Source organism: Aristolochia californica, unplaced genomic scaffold (assembly GCF_029961685.1).
Source record: "Aristolochia californica isolate CCGP_79_NKW_82.1479 unplaced genomic scaffold, dmAriCali1.0.hap1 SCAF_4, whole genome shotgun sequence".
NCBI classification, from domain to species: Eukaryota; Viridiplantae; Streptophyta; class Magnoliopsida; order Piperales; family Aristolochiaceae; genus Aristolochia; species Aristolochia californica.
Window position 1 is genome coordinate 40780358 of NW_027182103.1, and position 23452 is coordinate 40803809.

Genomic DNA, 23452 nt, shown 5'->3' on the forward strand with positions numbered 1-23452 from the left:
CTTATCTTTAAGTGTTAAAGTTTCAGTGTAATTGGGACAAGAGTAGTTTAATTATAATTAGACTCTACTACTTTACTCTATTATAAATAGGGATTGATATACTCTGATCACAACAAGTCAATGAAATATTTCTTTTTTCCATAAATTCAATAGATTGAGGACAAATTATAGTGTGGGGGAATGTTTGGAAGGGAGGGTAGGGGTAGTATTGTGGGGGTAGAGACGATAACATACCAAAAATAGATTTTGTAGAAGCTTCACAATCCGTTGCTTGTTGAGGAGCAGTAGGGGGTCTTGCAACCCTTTCTTTCATGAAGGAATGAAGCATACTTGTAAGATGTTGCATATGTCCTACCTAGCTAGTAATCTTTTCTACAAAATTATCTTGGTTGGATTCTTGGGCAGTTGTCTCCTCTTGTTATAGTTGTTGCTCCATGGTTCTTGTATTGACCGTTATGAAAGTAAAGGTCCCAAAAAAAATCCACTTTGATACCAATAGATAGAAACCCCTTTAAGGTCCTATCTTTTTCAACTCATAAGTAGACAAACTTGGACTAGATGGCTTGTAAGTAGGCTAGAATTTGGAGGTGTGAAAGTTAAATATATTGAAGGATACGTTTTTATGGATGAGGTTTGATGGAATAATGGAGGGATTAAGAAAGTATGCAAGGGTTCTTAAGGAAAGAAGCACCAACGTGGGGAAATTAGAAGGAAGTAAGAGAGGGTAGATGAAGCAGAGAGAAAGAGAGAGAGAGAGAGAGAGAGAGAGAGAGAGAGAGAGGGAAAGAGGGATATGATTGTGACATCACATCAATTACACAACACAAGGAATATATCTTCACCTTCTTTTCTATACATCTTTGTCATCCTTCACCAACTTTTTTTTAAGGGAACATATAAATCACTCTTCTAACTAGATCCTAGCAGTTGCTTCCTTTGTCAACCTAAGCTTGATGCCAACGAAAGATGGTAACGAAAGCCAATGGACGAAATACATTAACACCTCTTCCATTGTTTAAAATTTTCTCACTCATTATCACCATCTGTTTGACGATTTTATTTGATATATGAAAAGAATAAGTTCCCCCCTCGCTCCCGCTCCCGCTCCCGCTCCAGTTCCCTTGTTCCACTATTTCCGCTCATGACTTAGCTCATTAATAAGCCGGCTCACAAAGGATTCGGTCTAGTTTAACTCATTAATTTAAACAAACTGATTCCGGATCTCGAGCTCGAGAGACTAAAAAAACCGGCTCGATGTAAGGGAGTAAACCGGGATCGGAGATTGTAAGGAGCTGGTACGGAATACGGATGCTGAAAAGTGGTTAAAACCAAAATTACCGGAAACGGAGTACGATAGCCTGCTCAGCATCTGAGTCTTGATGTAAAAGCCACGTGTTTGTCAGAAACGACCACTACGCTGAATCCCATGTCGCTTTCTTTCTTCTCTCTTCCACCTCCCACCACAACCGTTCGATCGTGTCCCTTCCGCCTCTTCTCCTCCGATTTCTTCCCCGGGATCCGCCTGTGGCGGTTGACTCACGTGTCTCGCCCCTTAACGAATTTGTCTGTTTCTTCCCACGGTCACGATTGTCTCGCCGTCAACCCCGCCCTGCTCTACCGTCTCAGTCACCACGTAGGATCTACGGATTACTAATCGTTTTCATTCTGAAACTCACACGTGGCAGTCACTCCGTATTACCTTTAGCTTCTGCAGCCTTGCCCACCTGCGGGGACCACTGACTCCCCTGACAAGTGAAGCCGACATGAAATGGACGGCGTCATAGTGAAGAGCGAAGACAGATAAGAGGAGCAACTTTTTCTGGATTTTGCGTATATCGAGCATCTAGCCGTTCAAGGCTTGAGCCAGCGCTAACGAAGCCGTTTGGTCGCGTCTACGTATTTTTCTTGTACAGCAAGTTGCTGCACTCACGACAACTACTCGGTCACTACTCACCGGCTGGTGCCGGTGGGGCATCTGTTTTAGCCTAAACGGGATTATCTGTGTCTGCTCGGATTACTCAGTTTCTTCCATTCGTAGCACGCCACGTGTGAATTAAAAGGTCGACATAGCCTAACCTTTCTCATAGAGCGGAGCGATCATCTGCCACGTCATTGAACTTTCAGAGGCACCATCGATTTAAGCCTCCCGATTATTTTTCTGGCAGAAGCAACCAAATATCGGAGCCGTCCGTCGAGGGCTTTGCTGCGCCTTTTGTGTGACCATTGTAAAGAACTGAAAACTTTTGTGGAATCTTGCGAGAGAGCTTATGAAGAAGACGGAGCAGGAAAAAATGGCGCTTCTGAGTTAGGGTTTTTTCTTCTGTCCTCTTCGCCGGACCTTTCCTTTTTGTTCTGAATTCGGAGACGGCGGTTCTGTTTACAGATTTAGCTTGGAATTGCTACACGGAAGCTGCACCTTGAACGTCTGGAATTTGGCAATCTTTCGTTTCTTCTCGTCATGAATCTGGACGAATATCCTTGATTTCAAGGAGATACTTCATTTTCATTCCTCCTCGCCTGATATCTTTTTCGATTGTTTCGAGCTTTTGGTTCCGGACTGTACAAAGATTCTCCCATGGGAGAAGTCGGCTTCCTGGACAACGGTGAGATAAGAGAATTGATTCAACTGGTTTCCACTGTCGCTTCAGGGTGGTAGCTCTTCGCTTTGCTGGCTCAAATCCTCTGAATTGAGTTGAAATTTCTAGAGAGTACGACTGTGATTGAGTTTAGGATTTCGAAGCTTTTTAGCGAAACCTTCAGGGTAATGCGGAGGATTTTGTGAAGAACTTCGCATAAATGGAGAGAACTAGAGATAGCAGAAGAGGAACGGCAATATCCAGCAACTTCTCGACATCGCGACGCAGATCTCGTGGAGGCTTTTTCAAGGACTCTTTTGGTGCGCAGATCTGCAATTATCACGAGATTTGGGTGTAAACTTTTCTTTTCTTACTGGACCTAATTGTCTGTAATGGTTTATTCCTACAAGGTGTAAGCGAGGGTGATGACGGAGGAAATGATTCAGTAAGAGACCGATCTAATGGTGGTAAGAAGGACCACAGGTCGAGTAGGAGAAGAGGACTTAACTCGAACGATGGCTTCCATGTCGACCGAGACGAGGATGGAGATGGAAGCACGGACGAGAGCTTGGATGAAGACCAGCATGAAGAAGATGAAGCTATTCGAGGCAGTAGTTCTCTGCGGAGAGCCAACAGAACAAAGCTATCGTGGAAGGTAAATCGGCATTTTTTATCTGTTCTGTTTCAATTCACTGCTAATTAGAGTTGTTCTTTATTGGGGTCCTTGCAGGGAACAGATGAGATGATAGGGGTCTTGGTTCCGAGAAGGGCCCGCTCTGGTGTGTGTTTTCTTCTAGTGTTAGCTTGCTCTGGCTATATGTGGAGAATGAGTTAATCGAGAGACGCCATTTCTTTTCAGCTTCAGTGAAGAGATTGCAGGATTCTGTAGCAAATGTTCAGCAGTCTTCTTCTTCATCGCCTGCCCGACATAGTACTGCATCAATTTCGCCGCCTTCGTCAAATGCATCAATGAAATCCAGCAAAAGAATGGTGGGTTCTCCTGTTTCTTTTAAACTGTTTATTGTGCTATATTTAACTTTTCATTTTCTCCTCAAATTTGGTGAACGGAGGCGTATAACCACTCGCTAGCGCCACTTCTGGAAACTTTTTTCAATTTATATGTACTTAAAAAATTCGGAGAATGTCAGGAACTTCAGGATTTATCTTTTATTACGCTCTTTTTCTTTTTCTTCTCTTTTCTGATTTGACGGGAGAGAACTGTCAAGTGTACCTCTCTATGGAATTCAGGTATCTTTCCTTCTTAATCTCTATTTACCATCATTGGCCATCCAAACAAATTCCCCTTTTCCACTAGCTTTTTTTCTACTATGCAACTAGCGAACGCTGCATAGGACTGAAACGTTTTTATTTGACTTTTGTTACTAGCTAATGGTTTTTCACCTGATGCTGTTTCTTTGGCATTTTAAGTTTTATTCTGGCTATCTTGAGAAGTACCAGCCCACCATGTAGTACTGAATGTAAAAGTCAGTTTAGGCCGTTCTAGGCTCTCTAGGGTTTTCCTTCTTCCTTTTTTCCTTTTTCAATATTTGGATTCTTAGGGTTTTGAAGCATTTGTCATATTGTTATTATTGTTTAAAGGAGTTACTTTCTGTTCCAAGGCTCTAACATGATAATTTATTTTTTCATTTATGATTGCCATTCTTCTGTCAAAGTTATGACGTTTCGTGGTTTACATGTTTATATGCAGAAGCCTGTAACAACAAAACCAAAGCCTCCCAAAACATCAAAGGTTGCAATCATTTCCTTTAATGCTGCTTTGTATATTCCATACTGTTGTCCTTGATCTAGTTGTTACTTCTTTCTAACTTACACCTACGCCTCTCTTGCAGGTCTCAATTTCTGAAAGTGAGGTGGAAGTCGCCCAATTTCTGTATGGTCTGACTAGGCTCCAATCTCAACAGTCTCCTGCCAAACCAGATCCTTTTCAGGGTTCTTCCCCCAAAAAGCATGACATCAAGCAGGATTCATCAAATGAAGGTTCACATTCCTTTATCAGCAAATCCTCTTCACCTGCATCAACTCCAGTCTCTGCACCTTCATCTTTGCACCTTCAGACATTGCATCAACATCCAGGATGCACCTCTTCAGCAACTGTGACAGGTAATGAAACAATGAGAAAATAGCAGTTTGATTATTTCCCTGGATTATTGACAACCTTTGTGCTTAATTTATTCGAAAATGGCCCCTAACTGTGTGGTGGGATCTCAAGTCATGAACTCATCTTTTTGCAGCTCCAAAGAGGAAGAAGCCATGGCCCATCGATGACAAGAGTAACTCTGCACTGATGCCTTGCACTTCCAAGCCAGGAAATCCTCCAGGGGACTTTCTCAGCTCAGTTGCTAAATTTGAAGAAACCAAGGATTTTCAATCAAAAAAGTTGGAGGCTTTATCCCCAAAGGCTGATAAAAATGCACCTCCGTCTATTTCATGTTCATTGGAGCAACAAATTCCTTTATCGAATTCATCTATCTCACAATCTCCTTTGAAGTCTTGTAAAAGAAAAGAAGAACACCGGACTGAGGAGAAATCAAGTCTTTCTTGTTTTTCGGAACCCAAACCCGTTGTAGACCAGGAAGCAAAGATGCATTCAGCTGTTCCTGTGACAGCAGAAAAGAGTACTGCAGAAGCTGGTGAAACGCCCCATAGTCACAATCTTGAAATTACAGAGGTGCCAAACACTTCCAAACCTGGTGTTTCAGCATCTTCCACACCAGATACAAAGACAGAAGATACAAGGCAAGAATTATTTTGCCATTAGTTCAGGGAGTCTATTTCTGTACGTGACTTTTTACTGTTACGCTTATTTTCTTCTAATACTTGTGAAAAGCAGTAGTTCTCCCGCTCATGACACTGTGGAGGGTGTCAAGGTTCCAAAGTTTGAAATTGATTTAATGGTGAGAAATGTAACCTCAGTTGTCTCAATTCTCAAGTGCGTTAATCCATTTCAGGTGCTGAACATCTACTTTGTTGCAGGCTCCTCCTGGAAATCCCTTGCCTGATGACAACATGCCTGACGTCCCAGATGGAGGTGCTTTGGAGGAATCTTCAAACAAGCGCGTGAGTAAATTACTTTTTCGGGTCACGGCCTTCGAAAGAATGATCTTAGATTCGTCTTTGGTGTTTCGTCTTTTGTACAGTTTAGAGTTCTTTCTTATGGCTCTTCACTTCAAAAACAGAAACTCCTTATCAGTGAATCTATCCAGGAAAGCCAAGAGAATATAAATCTTGCTGAGAAAGTGGGGGCCGATGATGTCAAATTAAAGAAGGACGTCAGTGTTCTAGATACTGAGGGGAAAATTCAAACAAGACGAAACAAGGACACAGCATCTTTGGATAAGCAATCTTTTCTCGAAAGATCAGTTGAACCATGCAAGGATGAAAGTAATTTGCATAAGAATGGCAACAAGCAAATCCCACAGAAACTTCCAAAATGCACAGCAAGACAAGGAGAAAGAACAGGTTTGACAAATAGATTGGTAATAAAGATAACTTTGATACTCACTGTTAGGAATTCATGCAGAACATCTTTTCTCATTCTTTGTTCTTTCCTGAATCTTTCAGTTGCACCTGCTGGTATCATGCCTTCTACATCAGCTACCCCAGTAACAATTCCTGGTTGGCCTGGAGGTTTTCCTCCATTTGGGTGAGTAGCACTGCAATATTTCCACATAGATTAACCATCTTCAATCCTATTCCTTTGTATGATTACAAATTCGATTGCAACTAACCTGAACCTCAAATTGCCACACTTGATTATTGTGAAAATGAATAGCGAAATTGGATATTGGAAAGCTAGTGCATTTTTATATTACACATCTAAACTTAGCAATTATGCAAAAAGCTTCTTTTTTTTTTTGTTGCTTTTATTCTTTTTGCAAATTCAAGGTGGTTTCATTCAGCGTGCCTGGGTTTGTTTCTATTAATTTCTTACCTATAATGTTATCAAAATAGCCTAAGTGATTAGATGCTCTGTGATCAGGTATCCAGGCAATCTTCCTGGAGTGCCATCTATCATCCCATTTGAGGGAAATGCTGCCACTACAAATGTAATTCCTTCATTTCTTTTGTTTCCTCTTAGAGATATAATTTTTGAGATTTCTCTTTAAAAGGAAAGGTGTATTCTCTTGGCAGGCACCTTTTGTCATGCCGCCTCAAGCAAGACCAAATCGTTGTGCCACACATTGCTTCATTGCCCGGCTTATTTACTATCAACAGCAACTAGCAAAACTCAATCCTTTCTGGCATGCTGCCAGCTCAGCAACACTCTATGGTGCTAAACCATACAACCTGAATATTTTGCCTTCTAGATCAGAGGCTATGTTTTTTAGTGGTCCTATTGCAACAAATCCTAGTTTACAACCTGGCAATCATCTTGGCGTTACTTCACCCGCAAATCTGAATAGTCAGAATGCAAAAGACAAGGATGCCAGTATTTCTGCTGACACCCAAAGAAAGCAGCATCTTTTACTTCCCCAGTCAGCACACCCTGTGAGTAATTAAATTTTAAATTCTTCGTTTTAAAAAACCCTGAAAGATCACATATTTTATTTTTCAAAAAAAAACTCTTTTTAAAGTATTTTCGAGGAACATTGAAACTGTATTGCTGAAATATCTAATGTTGTCTTTATTTTTTCACCAAAGAGTCAAATGCTGTCTGTTTGATTTATCTGATTTAACTAGACTTGCATGCTGGTTTGTTCCTTCTCCACGGTCTCTCTTGACTTTATTTTTATGCAGCAAATTTTGATATCAGATTCTAATAATATTATATCTTGAACCAGGGCACAGCACTTATTTATCCTGTCAACCAGCCCAGAACGGGAGGATCAAAAAATATGACCTCAACCGAGAATGCTAGTTTACAATTAGGACCTGCTGTGACAGCTCCTGTCAGTGCTAGTTATAGCAACATATCAGGAACCTCAGATCCTCCCCAATATCTAGCAATGCTTCATGGCAACTATCCGTTCCCAGTCCCCCCAGCTTACAGGGCACACATAAGTCAACAACAGCAACCAACACCTCCTTTCTTTAGTGGCTCTTTCTATCCTTCCCTGGTTCAGTTCCAACCGCATTCTCTTCCGCAAACCCAGAACATGACCTCCTCAAGTGGACCATCATCTTCACAAAAGCATCTTCAAGCTCAGCAGCAGCATTGTTTCCCAGCATCTAGTAAGCCACCTCCAGAGTCTAAGCTCGAATCTGTACATCCTGCAGGAAATGTTGCTGAGAGTTGGATCCCACATACTCAAAAGAAGATCCAGAACCAGAATGCACTTGGAAATCAGAACTTCCTCCCAAATTTTGCTATTGTGCCTGCAGCAATGGGTGGAAAACAACAGGCACAGCAGGTTGGTGACCCAAGTCTTCCAATGAGTTTAAAGAATACAGGAGTACCTGGTCCTGTCCCATCTGGTCATCACATGTTTCAAAATCTACCGGACTTTAGACACCTCCAATACCAACTAGATGATCACCTTCAGTCTCAAACAGCTAACCAGTCAAAAGCTTCATCAAAAGCTGCTTCTGCCTCTAACAAGATACCAGAGTCAACTCAATCGACTGCAACAGCTAGTCAGCAGCTGCAGCAACAGGTAATGGCTCACTCCAAATCTGCAGCTCCTTCAACCTCAGCTTCCTCAGCTTCAGTACGAACTGCGTACAGTGATAGAATCCCTGTTGTCTACTCAAATGCTACAACCATCCTTCCAGTGGGATCCAGGGAATTTCCTATCATGCAAAACTCTCCACAGTGGAAGATGACTTCTGCACAGAGAGTGGGCCAAACAGCTGTGCAGGGAAATGCTTATTTTGAGTCATCAGTTTGTACAGCAGAAGTGGCCACACCAGGTGTTGGAAACCCAGCTGGAATAGGCGGGGTGGTAAAACCACCATCTCCACCTATAAATTCTAGCAGGAAAGTTACGTCTACAGGACCTGGATCATCGCTGTTGGCTCAAACAATTGGGTCACAGAGCCATGCACAGACGCAACAGCTGTTCTTCTCCGCTCTTGAGACGTCACAGAAAAGATCAATTTCCATGCCACAAGGTATATTTCCTGTGAATGTGAATATGAGAAGACCTTCCAATCATCAGATCCAACCAGGAGCACCAACTCTGTCAGGGGCAGGTCCAGCTAGTTATCTTGCTGGTGGGAATAAGGGTTCTTCTGTATATAATAGTCCTTTAAATGGTGGATCCATGGCGGTGATGGCTGCTACATCTTATGCACAGTCAGCTGCAAACTTATCTGTGAAATCTGCTGAGCAGAAACCAACAACAGGTATGCCCGCCCCTGTTTCCAAAATGTATGTAGCTCCACCACTGCTTCACTCAAAACTGTTGATTATTTCAGTTCATTTTATGTCTTCACATGCTTCAAAACTAATTAATTGAACAACAAGTGATCTAGTTTGTGGTAATGTATACTAGGCCATTTCTAGTGATGAGGTGACCAACAATGTCTGAACAATCACCTCAAGTTGATAAAAGTGAGCCCTGTTTGTACTCACCTTTTTTCTCCAAAGACTCAATCAGTAGTGCCAATGAATGGTCTCTGATCGTTTGGGACCTGGTAGAGTATGCAGCCCAAAATTTGTTTACTTGCATTATTCGTTTCATGGTGACTTTGTTATGTTGCTTCCAAGAAGAACCCCTCAGTAGCACTCAATTGTTGTTGATTGGAATGCTGCAGCTTAACAGGAAAAGTAGAGGTCGAATAGAAGCTGTTTTGTGCACGGGGGTAGCAAGTATCGTTGTGAGTGAAAGCAAAAAAAGGCCCCAGTGGTCGAGGGTAAGGCAAGGAGCTAGCCGGGCAAGTGATGGGAACCGTGGAGGCATCTCATTACCTATGGTAAAAGATGTGCTATATAATATGGAGGTGGGATCCCGAAGCTGACACGGAAATGTGTATCCTATTATGTCTTTTTGACCCACGCGAGCCTGAGATGATAGATTTTTCACGTTTTTGTACCATATCTTGTTGTTATATTTGTCTACCTCCAATCTGTACATTTACTTTATTCACTTTGGATACCATTTGGAAGGGTAGTAGCTGTACATTTTTAGTTTAAAGAAAGTCATAATTTGTGGCCGCAGGTTGCATTAGAGAATGAGATATTTTAGACGACATCCCTCCCTTTGCCTTTTTGCATCTTGGATCATTCGAATTCAAACCTTGTTGTTATATCTTTGAATACTGATTCGAGAAAGTCTTTGGAGAAAAAAGTAAACTAGAAAGGAAATGAAAGCAAAACTGTGTGTGACAAATGGATTGGTGGAGTGATGGATAGTTGAGATTAATGGGATAATTCAGATCAATCAACTTACAGTTTTCTCGTTTTCGGACAATGTGTCCGAAGGAAAAGGATCCAGTTAAAATTCCGGTAGAAATGGCGGGCGAAACGAAACCAACTCTGTGGTTCTGCAGCCTCGCAGGTGCTCAACCAGACGTGCATGCATGGGGGGTATTAGGGTTTTTTTCTCATCTCTTTTTCCGTCTGGTTAGAGGAAAAAGAGAGAGAGACCATGGGAAACTGCTGTTCTGCTACCCACAACACCACCACCTCCCCGAAACCCACCGTTTCTTCCGTCGACCTGGACGATCGACGATCTTCCGCCTTTTATCCCCTCACAGTCCTCAACAATCCCACCGGAAATAACATTTTCCGGCACTACCGTATGGGTAAGGAGCTCGGAAGGGGAGAATTTGGGATTACGAACCAATGCATTAACTCAGAAACAGGGGAGGTTTTAGCATGCAAGACCATCTCGAAGAGCAAGCTCCGGACGGAGATCGACGTACAGGACGTCAGACGAGAGGTAGAAATCATGAAGCACTTACCCCCTCATCCTAACATTGTGAGGTTGAAAGACACGTACGAGGACAACGACGCTGTTTATCTCGTGATGGAGCTCTGCGAGGGTGGAGAGCTCTTTGATCGGATTGTTGCCAGAGGACATTACACGGAGAGAGCCGCCGCCATTGTGACAAAGACTATAATTGAAATTGTTCAGGTGTTCTAATACCCATAGCTGGAAACAGGATTGATCAGAAATTGATTTTTCTCTTCTTCGACCTTCTTACATTTACATTACATTAATTTTTTTTCTCATTTTCTCACTGAATTAAGGTGTGTCATGAGCACGGAGTGATGCACAGGGACCTGAAACCTGAGAATTTCTTATTTGCAAGCAAGAAGGAAACTGCTCCACTGAAGGCTATTGATTTTGGTCTCTCCATATTCTTCAAGCCCGGTTAGCCTTGAATTAATTAGTTCTTTTCGTTTTGCCGGCCTTCCCCAGGTTTTTCTTCTTTTGCTGTACACGATCACCAGCTCATACTATATGGCTCTTCGTTTTTGTAACAGGCGAGCGTTTCAGAGAAATTGTGGGAAGTCCATACTATATGGCTCCCGAGGTTCTGAAACGTAATTACGGACCAGAGATAGATATATGGAGCGCGGGCGTTATTCTTTACATCTTGTTATGTGGGGTTCCACCATTTTGGGCTGGTAATGTCTTCTTCTTCTTCCAGACGATTTTGAATCAGTTTCGGAATTATGGTATTTGTGGGATTATCTAATTCTTAATGCAGAAACTGAAGAGAGAATAGCACAGGCGATTGTAAAGGGTGGGATTGATTTCAAGAGGGAACCTTGGCCCAAGGTCTCTGACAATGCAAAGGAACTTGTCGAGTGCATGCTTGATCCAAATCCCTACAACCGCTTGACCGCACAAGAGGTTCTTGGTACGAATGTTTCATTCCACTGGCTTCTCCTTCTCCTTTTTTCCTTTCTTCTCTTTGGTCTGCGTCCTCTTTCCTCTGGGTTTTTCTTCTCTAGCTTCATATGAAGGATGGAACTGAAGTAAATAACTTCTCACGATTCTCATGAAGATCATCCTTGGCTGAAAAATGAGGATATTGTCCCCGATGTCCCTCTTGGAGAAACTGTCAGAACAAGGTTGAAGCAGTTCTCTACCATGAACAAGTTCAAGAAGAAAGCTCTAAGGGTAAGCTTACCATGACAGACTATAGCTACTTGAGAGGGATAATTATAAGCATTTTTTTACCATTTCTCTGTATAGGTGGTAGCTGAACAATTGCCCTTTGAGGAAATTGACGCATTAAAGAAAATGTTTAAAGTGATGGATGTTAACAAGAATGGCAACCTGAGTCTTGAAGAACTCAAAGAAGGCCTGAAGAATTTTGGACAACCTGCTCTTGACATAGATGTTCAGATGCTGATGGAAGCGGTGGGTGTCATATATCTTTCTCTCCTTCTCTCTGTCCGCTTTCCATGAAGGCCACCGGAGTGAATAATGATTTGAGAAGAACTACCATTCATCTATCCTGTTCCACACTAGGTTATCAACCTGTCACTACTTTTGCAGGCTGATGTCGATGGAAACGGTACTCTAGATTGTGATGAGTTTGTCACAGTCTCCGTCCACTTGAAAAAGATCAGCACCGATGAATACTTGCGGAAAGCATTTAACTATTTCGATCAGAACGATAGCGGATTCATTGAGATAGAGGAGATGAGAGAAGCACTATCAGGGGACATTTTTTGTCCAGAAGATGAACGAGTGGTCGGCGACATCTTCCATGAAGTTGATACTGACAAGGTACAAACTGCTGAATCTTCGGCAAAATCCCAGAAACTATCTATCTATTTCCCTTCCAAATCATCAGCTTTTCTTCGTCTTTTGTGGTAGGATGGCCGAATCAGCTACGAGGAGTTCATTTCAATGATGAAAGGTGGCGGGACAGATTGGAGGAAGGCCTCACGCCAGTATTCGAGGGCATTGCTCGAAACCCTGAGCCAAAAGTTGTTCAAAGATGTCTCGTCCCAACTAAGTAAACGAATTTCAGTAGATAACACAAGGCCGATTACCCGCATCTCCTGTACCAATCCGATAACATTAGAGCTCCACGAGACCGCCTCTGTTGATTGATACTGTTTGAACTAGTGTATTAATTCTTGTAGAGTGTACCGTATGCATACAACTGATTCAACTCCATTTCTCTTACCATATGCTCACCGAATCCAAACCTTGTAAATCATCTCACAATTGGTCTAACAATGGCGGCTCAAGCTTCACCTTTGTCCCAAGGGAATTCCACTTGCTAGCAATAATGGAGAAGGAGAGAGCAAACAAAACTCAGGTAGATAATCAAATGCAGAAAGCTGTAAGCGTATAACTTAGTTACCCTATATATTACTAGTATTAATTTTAATTAACTTGCCTGGTTAAGTAAGCTTCAGTGGTCAATGGGTTTTGAGTTTCGAGTAAGAGAATCATAAGGTTTACAGCAAGATTTATCCCCGCGATATTTCGTAGTCAAACCGTCCAAGATTCCTGCAATAATTTCATCTTTGCTCGTACAACAGTTCAAGAACCAATCCACTGTCAAAACAATTCAATCCGGAAGATCAGGGTGTCACTCGTTCTGTTTCCCAACCTAGATAGTGCGGATTGAAGAACCCACAAGGAGGATCTTCTCCTGCACAGAGGATAAATAACTGCTTCCCTCCAAGAGTTTACCATTTCTGTGATTTTGAAGATTGAAAATCAATCCCCAGTTCGAGCTTCCGGACACGGTTTACCAGGGGCCGAATATTCTCTATCAGCTGAGTGCCCAGTAGCCAAAGCGCCTTCCTTGTGTTCAAAGCTCAAACATCTTCTTTGCTGATTTCCATTAAAAAAATGCACGCCATTGCCGTCTCTTCACGTGGTCTGTGCGCAAAAAATGATATTCTTTCGCTCCAGGAGACGACTCTTTTTTGTCGCTCTTTTCTTTCTACGATTCGACCAAGGTCTCCTACTCTCAAATTTTCTAATGTTTCGTCTCTCAAGTTCGGGAAGTTCAATAACAGAAGCTGCCGACCTTGCCTTCCTTCCGCAATTGCAATTTCGTGCTCCGATATGGCGGAGAGCTTAGACTTCGACGTTGTCATTGTCGGTGCTGGAATCATCGGTTTGACAATTGCTAGAGAGTTTCTTCTGGAATCGGATCTTTCTGTTGCCATCGTTGATGCCGGGATTCCTTGCTCTGGTGCTACTGGCGCTGGTAATCAGCTGTTTATGATCTTCCTTTCTGTTTTTTTTTACCTGTATTTTTATCTCTCTGCTGTTTTGGTTGGTGTCGACTTGAGCCATCATACATTCTGGATATGTTACTGCGCCTGCGACAACCTTATGGAATAGACGGTTTTCTTACTTGGCTATTAGTTGTTAATGTTCGGAGGCCATTTACCAACTCATAACCATCTGATTTTCCTGATATTCACCCATTGTGCAACTGCTCCGACTAACATGACTTTGGTTCCAAGTCACTTTGTTTATACTTCTCTTCTTCTGGTGACTACAGGGCAGGGTTACATATGGATGATCCATAAAACTCCTGAAAGTCATAAATGGGATCTTGCAGTGAGAAGCAAGCAACTGTGGGAAGCTCTTGTCGATAGTGTACAGCACTCAGGGATGGATCCCCTGAAAAAATTGGGATGGAAGAAAACTGGTAATCCAATTCTCAGTTCCATTTTTTTTTCTGATCTGTCTTGATCACCTGTATATTGGAAGACTTCACTGGTATCTTGTTGTCTATTTGTCTTTATTTGGAGCCCTGGATCGGCTTTCTGTAGCTAATGGCAAATATCCAGTTGTCTATTCCAGCTACATTTTTTGTTGTCCAATTTAAGTTTTTCCATTCGAGGCAGAAACAGGACATTAGTGGTGCCTGGGTGTTATTCAGCTTGCTTTGCTCGTTGTGGAATCTTGGATTACTTTTCCGTGTGTTTGGCAAATACACCATTGTCTGTTCAAATAAAATTTTTTTACTATCCTCTAAAGTGTTTTCCATTGAAAACAAAGAAACAGGACATTTATGTGTGGACTGCTGAAGCTTTAGAGGATTACCAGCGAAATGAACTGCTGAATACTGTCCTTGGCTTCTATAATTGATAATGCTTTCCAAGTGATAATGCTGGTAAATGACGTCCATGTGGATGATGGGATTGTTATTTATAGGTAGTTTGTTGATTGGTAGAGCACCTGAAGAATTAGCATTGTTGGAAGAAAGAGTGAAACGGCTCTCTGAGGCTGGCTTAAGAGCAGAATTCCTGTCTAGTAACGATTTACATTTGAAAGAACCTGAACTTGAAGTCAGCAAAGAAAGTGGTGCTGCCTTTTTACCGGATGATTGCCAGTTGGATGCACACCACACTGTTGCTTTCATTGAGGAGGTGTGTGTAAAGCTACCTTCACAATGGAGATACATTCCTATTATGTTCTAGTAATCTTTTTAAGTACACCATGATTTGTTTAGATGTGCTTGACATGTAGGGTAACAGATCCTTTGCTTCACATGGCAGATATGCAGAGTTTTACCATGATCCAGTGCATTGCTTAATAAGGTAACCTTTTTGGCATTAAGCTCTTTGCTGTATGGGATATGCTCTTCTAGTTTTATCTTCTTCAGTGTTTCTTTTTTTCAAAGACTAACAGTAATTAAAACTGTGGCCAACATTAGATCAAGTCAAAATGGAGAGGTTCAAGCTGTTCAAACTTCCAAGAAAGTTTTATACTGTAAAAAGGCTGTTATAATTGCCACAGGTGCATGGACCAGACCCTTGATACAAAACCTGCTCTCACATTCAGAAATTTTACTGGATGTACCTGTGAAGCCTCGAAAGGTTTGGTTCTGAATCTCATCTCCTTTGGACTTTGGACTTCTGTTTTCTGGATCTAAATACTAATAGCTAAAATTTTAGTTTTGTAAAACAGTACCATAATGTTGAACTGCTGTAATCTCTCTATTGGCTTTCCTGAAATATGAGTGCAAGGCTATTGTATCATTTGGCCTTGTATCCTTACTATTTGTGTAAACTGTATAGTGAGGATCACCAAACTTGTCTTTTGGTATTGTCTTGATCTTAAATATTCTCTCATTCACCTGTTTCCTGTCAATGCATAGCCTATTTTAATTTTTGGGAAAGTCAGCAGCAGCTGCATGGTTGTAATCATCTTTATAATGTGCCCGTGGGGCCCATACCCCAGGTTGGAACCCCAAGGTGCATTAAAATCTTTTTTCTCTTAACTAAAGTCTTCAAAGATTTTAGGTTTCTTTCCTGCTACACCTCAGTCTCTTCCTTTTGCATACAGGGCCACCTACTTGTGTTAGAGAATTTCAACCAGATTCAACTGAACCATGGTTTGATGGAGGTAGGATATGTTGATCATCAAATTGCTGATTCGGCAATGGTCGACCATGAACATAGATTGACATCTATTTCAATGACAGCAACTAGTGATATGATGGGAAACCTTCTCCTAGGTATTCCTTAAACTTGATTACATACATAACCTTGTCTTGGATAATTGTTGTGCATATAATATTGTTTTGCTTTAGTAGGCAGTACTTGTTGCCAGAGAGTTAATGGGTTAAAGCATTTCTAATTGTTGAGATGCTTCACCTTTTCCTGATGTCTGTGCCATATGCAGCTCGAATGCAGTATATGCTTGTGTCACATACCACTTTGATGCTTGTGATGTATTAGCCGTATTTTCTTTTTTATTGATAGTATTTCTGTTTTTTTAATTCTACTTCCTACTTGGATGAGACAAAGCTCTGCTGATGACTTTATTACGGCTCAAAAAATCATTTAGTTGACCAGTCTTTCCAGGGGTGGAGTTGTGAGAACTATGGGAGCTTGGTGTACTGAGCAAACCTTAAATAATTGTGTTTTTGGAAATTGAGTTGATTGAGCTCAAGAGCTCAATGGTGCATAATGATTAGTCCATTGGGCTCAACTTATCTCTCTATAACACCAGTATCAAGCACTTGAGCTGATTAAGTTGTTGGCTGTCTGATATTGTAGAATAGCACTGGTTATGCATAGAAAATCCAAAGAGGATGAAGATTTAGTGTTTTCATTTGGCCACTATAGGTTTACAAAATTTGTAAGTGATCTACTATTGTGATCAATAGTTCAAAATGAGAATATTATGCTTTTTTTTTTTTTTTTTGAGCTTTGATTTTGTTGGACTTTACTTGGGCACCAAGGGTCATTTTTAAGGACAAATGATATGTTTTTTGAACGTTTGATCCTCTTCTATTTGAAGCTATTTCTTGCCCAAAATCATTCAGCAAGCCCTTCTACAGTGAACAAAAATACCCTCAACCTCCCCCACGCCCTCAAATACAAGTGGAGAAAAACACAGAAAGATGAAACTATAATTGGAAGAGATGAACCTTAAGAGAATGGGAAGGGAATATGATGTCTGTATCACCAAACCCTGATAGCTAAGAGGAAGCACTTTTTCTTTTGGAATCCTAACAGCATGCATGTCAAAGGATGTAATCTTAATATATTGTTTCAGTGTCTGATTTGGCAGTAGTAACAGAGACCTGACTGTCTGCTTTATTTGTCTGTTCTTTCAGGAAGCAGTCGTGAATTCTGTGGATTCAGCACGGAAACAGAAGAATCAATCATACAACGCATCTGGGAGAGGGCTGGAGAGTTCCTCCCTAATCTGAAACAATTTTCCCTCCTTAATTTTAGTTCAAGCAGAAAAGTGAGAGTAGGATTGCGTCCTTATTGTAAGTGTCATTCTCTAGTACTAGTATCCTGTTTTATGAAATCCTCCGGAAGGAAATTACTACTGGTAGATAAAAATGGAAAGAATTCTTTCTTCAGAGTGAAATGCTTTATCCAGATGTCTATAATCACTAGAAACATAACAGACTCTTATTTTGCAACTGCAGCAACAGATGGGAAGCCATTCATTGGACCAGTCCCTGGTTTGTCTAAAGTTTTTCTTGCAACTGGACATGAAGGAGAAGGGCTTTGCATGGTAACAGTCGAAAATAATACTTCAATTTCAGTCTTAATTTCTCATTCACATCATCGGCTTAAATAGCCGTTTTACAGAATATACATGGAAGAATTATGAGTGATTAACGGGATTACACAATCACCAGATTTACAGAATATTTACATGATTTCTCCTTAAGGGAAGAAATCTCAGATTAAATCTTAACACTCCCCCTCAAGTTGGTGCATAGATATCACTCATGCCCAACTTGTCAAGACATTTGTTAAAAGCTCGGTAAGACACCGACTTGGTTAGCATATCGGCAAGTTGATCCTCAGATCGAACATGAGGGACTTCAATGATTTTTGCTTCTAACTTTTCTTTAATAAAGTGTCTATCAACTTCAACATGTTTAGTTCTATCATGCTGGACTGGGTTGTGGGCAATATCACATGCTGCCATATCGTCATAATATAATTTCATAGGACTTGTTGGCTCAATATGTAGTTCTTGTATCAGATTTTTGATCTATAATAATTCACATATTGCCTTGGCCATTCCCCTGTATTCGGCTTCAGCTAACGATCTAGCCACCACCTCTTGTTTCTTACTTGACCAAATTTCCACCTACAAATGTAAAGTATCCAGATGTAGACCGTCAATCTTCTATTGACCCAGCCCAATCGGCATCGGTATAACCTTCAATTTTCAAGTCACCTCCCTTTTTAAATAAAATTCCTTTCCCTGGAGATGATTTCAAGTAGCGCAGGATACGGTTGACGGCATTCATATGTTCTTCACTTGGAGAGTACATAAATTGACTAACCACACTTAGTACATAAGCTAAGTCTGGTCTGGTATGTGCAAGAAACATTAACCTCCCAACTAGTCTCTGATAACGCTCCTTGTTAGCAGGGACTTGATCTGAATGTGTTCCCAGTTTCAGATTTTCTTCCATAGGAGTACTGACTGGACTACATGCTGTCATACCAGTTTCCTTCAATAAATCCAAAGCATATTTTCGTTGAGATAGAAAAATTCCTTCTTTAGATCTGGACACTTCAATACCATGAAAATATTTTAAGTAGCCAAGATCTTTCATTTCAAATTCTCTAGCAAGACGACTTTGCAATGGTTTCTTTTCTTCTGGATCGTTCCCAGTTACTATCATATCATCAACATATACAATCTGAGTTGCTTTGCTTGTATCCAATAGATTTCATAAAATTTGTGAACCTTCCAAACCACGCCCTCGGGGACTACTTCAAACCATATAGGGATTTCCTCAGTTTACATACTTATTTGCATCTTTTGTTTTGCATAATACATCCAGGAGGTAATTCCATATATACTTCTTCTTGGAGATCTCCGTGCAAAAATATATTTTTAACATCAAACCGATATAAGGGCCAGTCAAGATTCACAGCCAGAGATAGTAGAATCTGAACAATGTTGATTTTGGCCTCTGGTGCGAATGTCTCCATATAATCGATCCCATAGGTTTGAGTATATCTTTTGGCAACAAGCCTTGCTTTGAACCTTTCAATGGTGTCATCGGCTTTATATTTAATGGTAAATACCCACTTGCATCCAACTAGTGTTTTTCCTATAGGTAGGTCAACGACTTCCCATGTTGAATTCTTTTGGAGGGACCTCATTTCTTCATTCATGGCTTCTTTCCACATAGGATCTTTCAAGGCTTCCTGCACACTATTAGGAATAGATATAGCAGATAATTGATTCACAAATACTTCATTTACCTTTGACAATCTATGATAAGACACAAAATTATGCATGGGATACTGAGATTTAGAGGTGAAAAGAGGTTCATAATTGACTCTAGGTTTTCCTCTTGTGGTTCGATAGCAATCTTAGTTGAGTTTCGGAACTTACCTGAGGCTCAGGCTCAGACATGGACTCGGACTCAGAAGGCAATTGATCCATTGGTACATTATGAAGGGGGGAAGATGTGGCCGAGACTCTGGTTGCATCACTTACATTTGGTCTTGTCTTTCTCCATCCTGTGAATCATGCTCATTTGTATCATTTTGATGTCCACAGCTATAATCTGAATATTTACCTCTTGTAGTATCCAAGATATCCAAATGATGATTAAGGGTCTTCAATTCAATCCTGTTCTCCCCCTGTATTGAAGACTCGGGAGTAGAATAATACATGTTATCTTCGTGAAATACCACATCAAGAGTGACATACAATTTGCGAGAGGGAGGATAATAACAACGATAACTTTTCTGATGTTGAGCATAACCAACAAAAACACACTTGAAAGCTCCGGGTTCCAATTTATTTCTCAATGGCTTATGGAGGTGAACAAAGGCCACATACCCAAAAACTCTAGGTGGCAAATTTGGCATAGCAGGTGAATTTATGGTTTTATGAAGAACACTCAAGGGAGTCTGAAATTGTAACACACTTGAGGGTATTCGATTGATAAGGTAACCTGCAGTTGTGATGGCTTCACCCCAGTAACTAGCCGACATATGAGCTTCAAACAAGGAAGCACGAACAACCTCAAGAAGGTGGCGGTTCTTTCGCTCTGCAACCCCATTTTGTTGAGGGGTGTACGGACAAGTATTTTGATGAGTAATGCCATGATCATCTAGATATTCTTTTAAACTTTGATTCACAAATTCTCCACTATTGTCACTTTGAAGAGTTCGTATTGCAGGATGATACTGAGTGACTATCATTCTGTGAAATTGTTTGAACAACGAACTAACTTCACTTTTTGACTTCATTAAACAAATCCAAGTCATACTGGTGTGATCATCAATAAAAGAAACAAACCACCGTTTATCACTAAGAGAGGCTATATTTGCTAGACCCGACACATCAAAGTGAATAATCATAAAGGGTGTTGGACTCCTATTCATGCTTATTTGGAATGGAACACGATGGTTTTTCGCCAATTCATATACATCACACTTAAAATCTGAAACAGATAGGAAACAATTTCTTTAAATATCCAAAGGATGAATGACCTAACCGTTAATGCCATAACCAAATTTTAGAATCTGCAGATTTATTCTTCATGGAGAACGCTTGGGCTAACTGCTGAAAACTCTCTGGCTGCAAATCAAGGTAATAGAGTTTCCCCCTTCTAGTACCATACCCAATTGTCTTCTGAGTTCGAATGTCCTTAAAAACATAAAGGTTAGGCCAAAAAACCACAATACAATGCAGGATACGAGTTATTTGAGCAACTGATAATAGATTATGATTGAGGGTTGGAACAACTAATACAGAATCAAGACTCATATTTTCAGTGAGAGTGATAGAACCTTCTCCAATAATGTGAGAGGGAGTACCATTTGTTGTAGATACGATATGTTGTTCAGATGGTTTCATACTTTTAAGATGATTGTCAAAGGTCATATGATCAGTAGCACCAGAATCAATTATCCATTCACTATTTCTACTAGGAGCGGAAGTATTAAGAACCTTACCAGATGTAGCGATTAAGACTAATGCATCCTCAGTTATGTGAGAGGTGGAAGCTTCTGCTACTACAACGGAAGCATGATTATTTGATTTGGAGTTCCGTTTGCGAGGCGCTTTGGTAGGATCCCATTATTTAGGATACCCGATAAGTTCATAACATCGTGACTTTATATGCCCAGTCTCACCACAGTGAGTAAAAATACGCTCTGGTTTGGTTGTTCCAACCTCATAGCTGTGATTCTGAGATCCTGATGTTCGATTTTGATCACTGTTAGGACCAGTTGGTCGAGCTGTTTTAGGCTTAGCTCGACGTGCTACCATTGCAGATGTCTCAACACGATCAACTTCACTATTTAAAGTGGTTCTACGAACAGAGTCACAACGTACATAAGCATAAGCTTCTTCAAGATCCAATATCGGGTCTTTTCTGAGAATTTCGCCACGGACTTGTTCGAATTCTGTATCCAATCTGTTTAAGAAAATATGAACACGCAATCTGTCAATAGATTTTCTATAAGAGATAACATCATCAGGATCTTTCATTATAATCCTGTCACGATGATCAAGTTCTTGAAAATTTTCCACAAGATCACCATAATACGTCGATAAAGGGCGACCAGTCTGTTTGGTGGAGAAAGCTCTCTGATTCAATGAAAATAATTGTGATTCATCGACCCATCATAGAAAACTTTTTTCCAGAGCATTCCATATTTCGCGTGTTGTACGCAGCCGAATATAGCACTTCATAATATCTGGTGACATAGAGGTTAACAACCACCCCTTGACTTTTTGATTTTCAGCATACCATTTTGAATAGGAGGTATCCGTTTCTTGTGGGAATGGTGTTTTTCCCATAATATATCCGAGTTTTTCACATCCTGCAATTTGCATCTCCATAATCTGGAACCATACATCATAGTTGACTTCGGTAAGAGTGACACTGGTTGTAAAACCAGTTTTCGGATTGCACATGAATAATCGGTGTTGATTCCTTCGACATGATGAAAAGAAGATCGGCGGGGATAAAAAATCACCCAAAAAATATTGGTCCGGTCCGGTCCGTAAACTGATTCGGTCTGGTCCGGTTCGCTTTCTTTTGTTGGGCTGATCTTGGTCTGTTCGAGACCGGGTCGCTCGGCAAAATAATAACAATCACGGACCTAAGTTAAGCAGAAAAAAAAAATGTCTTGTACCTCTTCTTCGAAGAGACAGTGTGTCTCTTCCCCTTTGTCGGCGTCAAGTGGCTGACAGTTTGCTGGAAGGCTGAGCGGTAACTCGGCTGCCGTTGTCGGTGCGTCCAGAAGGTCTGTTGAGGTCCGTCTTCGTCGAGACGCACGCTGGTGCGGCCCTGGTGAGACTTTTCGTTGTCGGTCGGCGACGCTTTCTGATGGAAGGCTGAGCAGTGGCTCGGCAGCCTACGGAACTTCCGAACATCGCTGTTTGCTGCGAAACAAAGTTTACAGTTTCTCTGGCGACTGAGATTATGGGACAGAGCTTTCGCTCTGTTCTTCGGCTACGATAGACTACGGAACAGAGCTTTCGCTCTCCTCTTCGGCGATGAGAAGGAGAAGGAGATGATTCTCCCGCTCTGATACCAAGTTGAAAATAATACTTCAATTTCAGTCATAATTTCTCGTTCACATCATCGGCTTAAATAGCCGTTTTACAGAATATACATGGAAGAATCATGAATGATTAACGGGATTACACAATCACCGGATTTATAGAATATTTACATGATTTCTCCTTTAAGGGAAGAAATCTCAGAGTAAATCTTAACAGTAACCTTCCTAAGTAATTGCCTTGAAATGCATGGAATATGAGTAAACATGTTTTTCATTTTGTTCTATTTCCCTTGATATAAATTAAGTGAAAATTGAGAGTTTTGGAGAGAGAATGAGGAAGAGAGGAAAGAGAGAAGAGAGCTTGAGAGAAACTGCTCCCCCACTTCTTCTTATTCACTTTTGACAGTGACAAAACTACCCCTATTTAGTTACATTTTACCCTTATATCCCAATAGACATACCAAAATTCCATGAAATTTGCACAACAAAGAAATTTAAACATGTTGAACAATACAATATCATCTCCAGAAATTAAAGCTAAGATAAAAATGACCAAAACACCTTTCATCTTTTTTTTTACCACCTACAGTGATTTACGTTTGTTTTTTATAGCTCAAGATAGAACTGCAGTGATGTGAGACTAATGCAATTATTATCTGTGTCTGTGCCACTCTAGATATATAACACCTAAAGACTCCATTAATTTTCTTTGTCTGCTTTTCCCAATTACAGGCTTTAGGAACTGCTGAAATGGTGGCTGATATGGTATTGGGTCGTACATTTAAAGTTGACCCTGCACCCTTCTCGGTCCAGGGAAGATGTTGCCGGTGACTTTTTGTTGCTTTTGGTCTGAAACCAGATTTATCAAGCATGTATGGAGGTGCAGGCTTCCTGTTGTGATTTAAGATTTTCAAACAACTCGCATGTGATGCCTCCTTTAAACTTGAAACTTTTGTTTTGGACAAGTTCCTTGTCTATATTTCCTTGGAGCTGGCAAATAAGGCTA

The 23452-nt window shown here is 40.8% G+C and overlaps 3 protein-coding genes across 4 annotated transcripts; all 3 read left to right on the forward strand.

Annotated features, from left to right (window-relative positions):
- The first annotated feature begins 2185 nt into the window (after positions 1-2185).
- LOC137962931 (protein TIME FOR COFFEE-like) lies at positions 2186-9709 on the forward strand. Its single transcript, XM_068810069.1, has 15 exons — positions 2186-2896; positions 2987-3231; positions 3307-3355; positions 3436-3566; positions 4285-4326; positions 4427-4697; positions 4829-5333; positions 5428-5491; positions 5571-5654; positions 5774-6056; positions 6159-6240; positions 6577-6643; positions 6729-7085; positions 7379-8882; positions 9294-9709. The coding sequence occupies exons 1-15, from the start codon at positions 2797-2799 to the stop codon at positions 9296-9298; spliced, it is 3789 nt and encodes a 1262-aa protein (XP_068666170.1). The 5' UTR covers positions 2186-2796; the 3' UTR covers positions 9299-9709.
- A 570-nt stretch (positions 9710-10279) lies between these two features.
- Positions 10280-12556, forward strand: LOC137963338 (calcium-dependent protein kinase 7-like). Its single transcript, XM_068810474.1, has 8 exons — positions 10280-10615; positions 10732-10855; positions 10969-11112; positions 11196-11348; positions 11496-11611; positions 11687-11854; positions 11993-12226; positions 12317-12556. Exons 1-8 carry the CDS (start codon positions 10280-10282, stop codon positions 12554-12556), a joined length of 1515 nt encoding a protein of 504 aa, XP_068666575.1.
- Positions 12557-12708: 152 nt separating this feature from the next.
- Positions 12709-23449, forward strand: LOC137963010 (uncharacterized). 2 transcript variants are annotated; one of them, XM_068810182.1, is made up of 9 exons: positions 12709-12767; positions 13974-14123; positions 14633-14847; positions 14948-15018; positions 15135-15297; positions 15767-15938; positions 17046-17204; positions 17370-17458; positions 23179-23449. In XM_068810182.1, the coding sequence occupies exons 2-9, from the start codon at positions 13991-13993 to the stop codon at positions 23275-23277; spliced, it is 1101 nt and encodes a 366-aa protein (XP_068666283.1). In that variant the 5' UTR covers positions 12709-12767; positions 13974-13990; the 3' UTR covers positions 23278-23449. The 2 variants fall into 2 exon arrangements, with proteins under 2 accessions (XP_068666283.1, XP_068666282.1); XM_068810181.1 differs by lacking the exon at positions 12709-12767 and adding an exon at positions 13025-13673.
- The last annotated feature ends 3 nt before the right edge of the window (positions 23450-23452 follow it).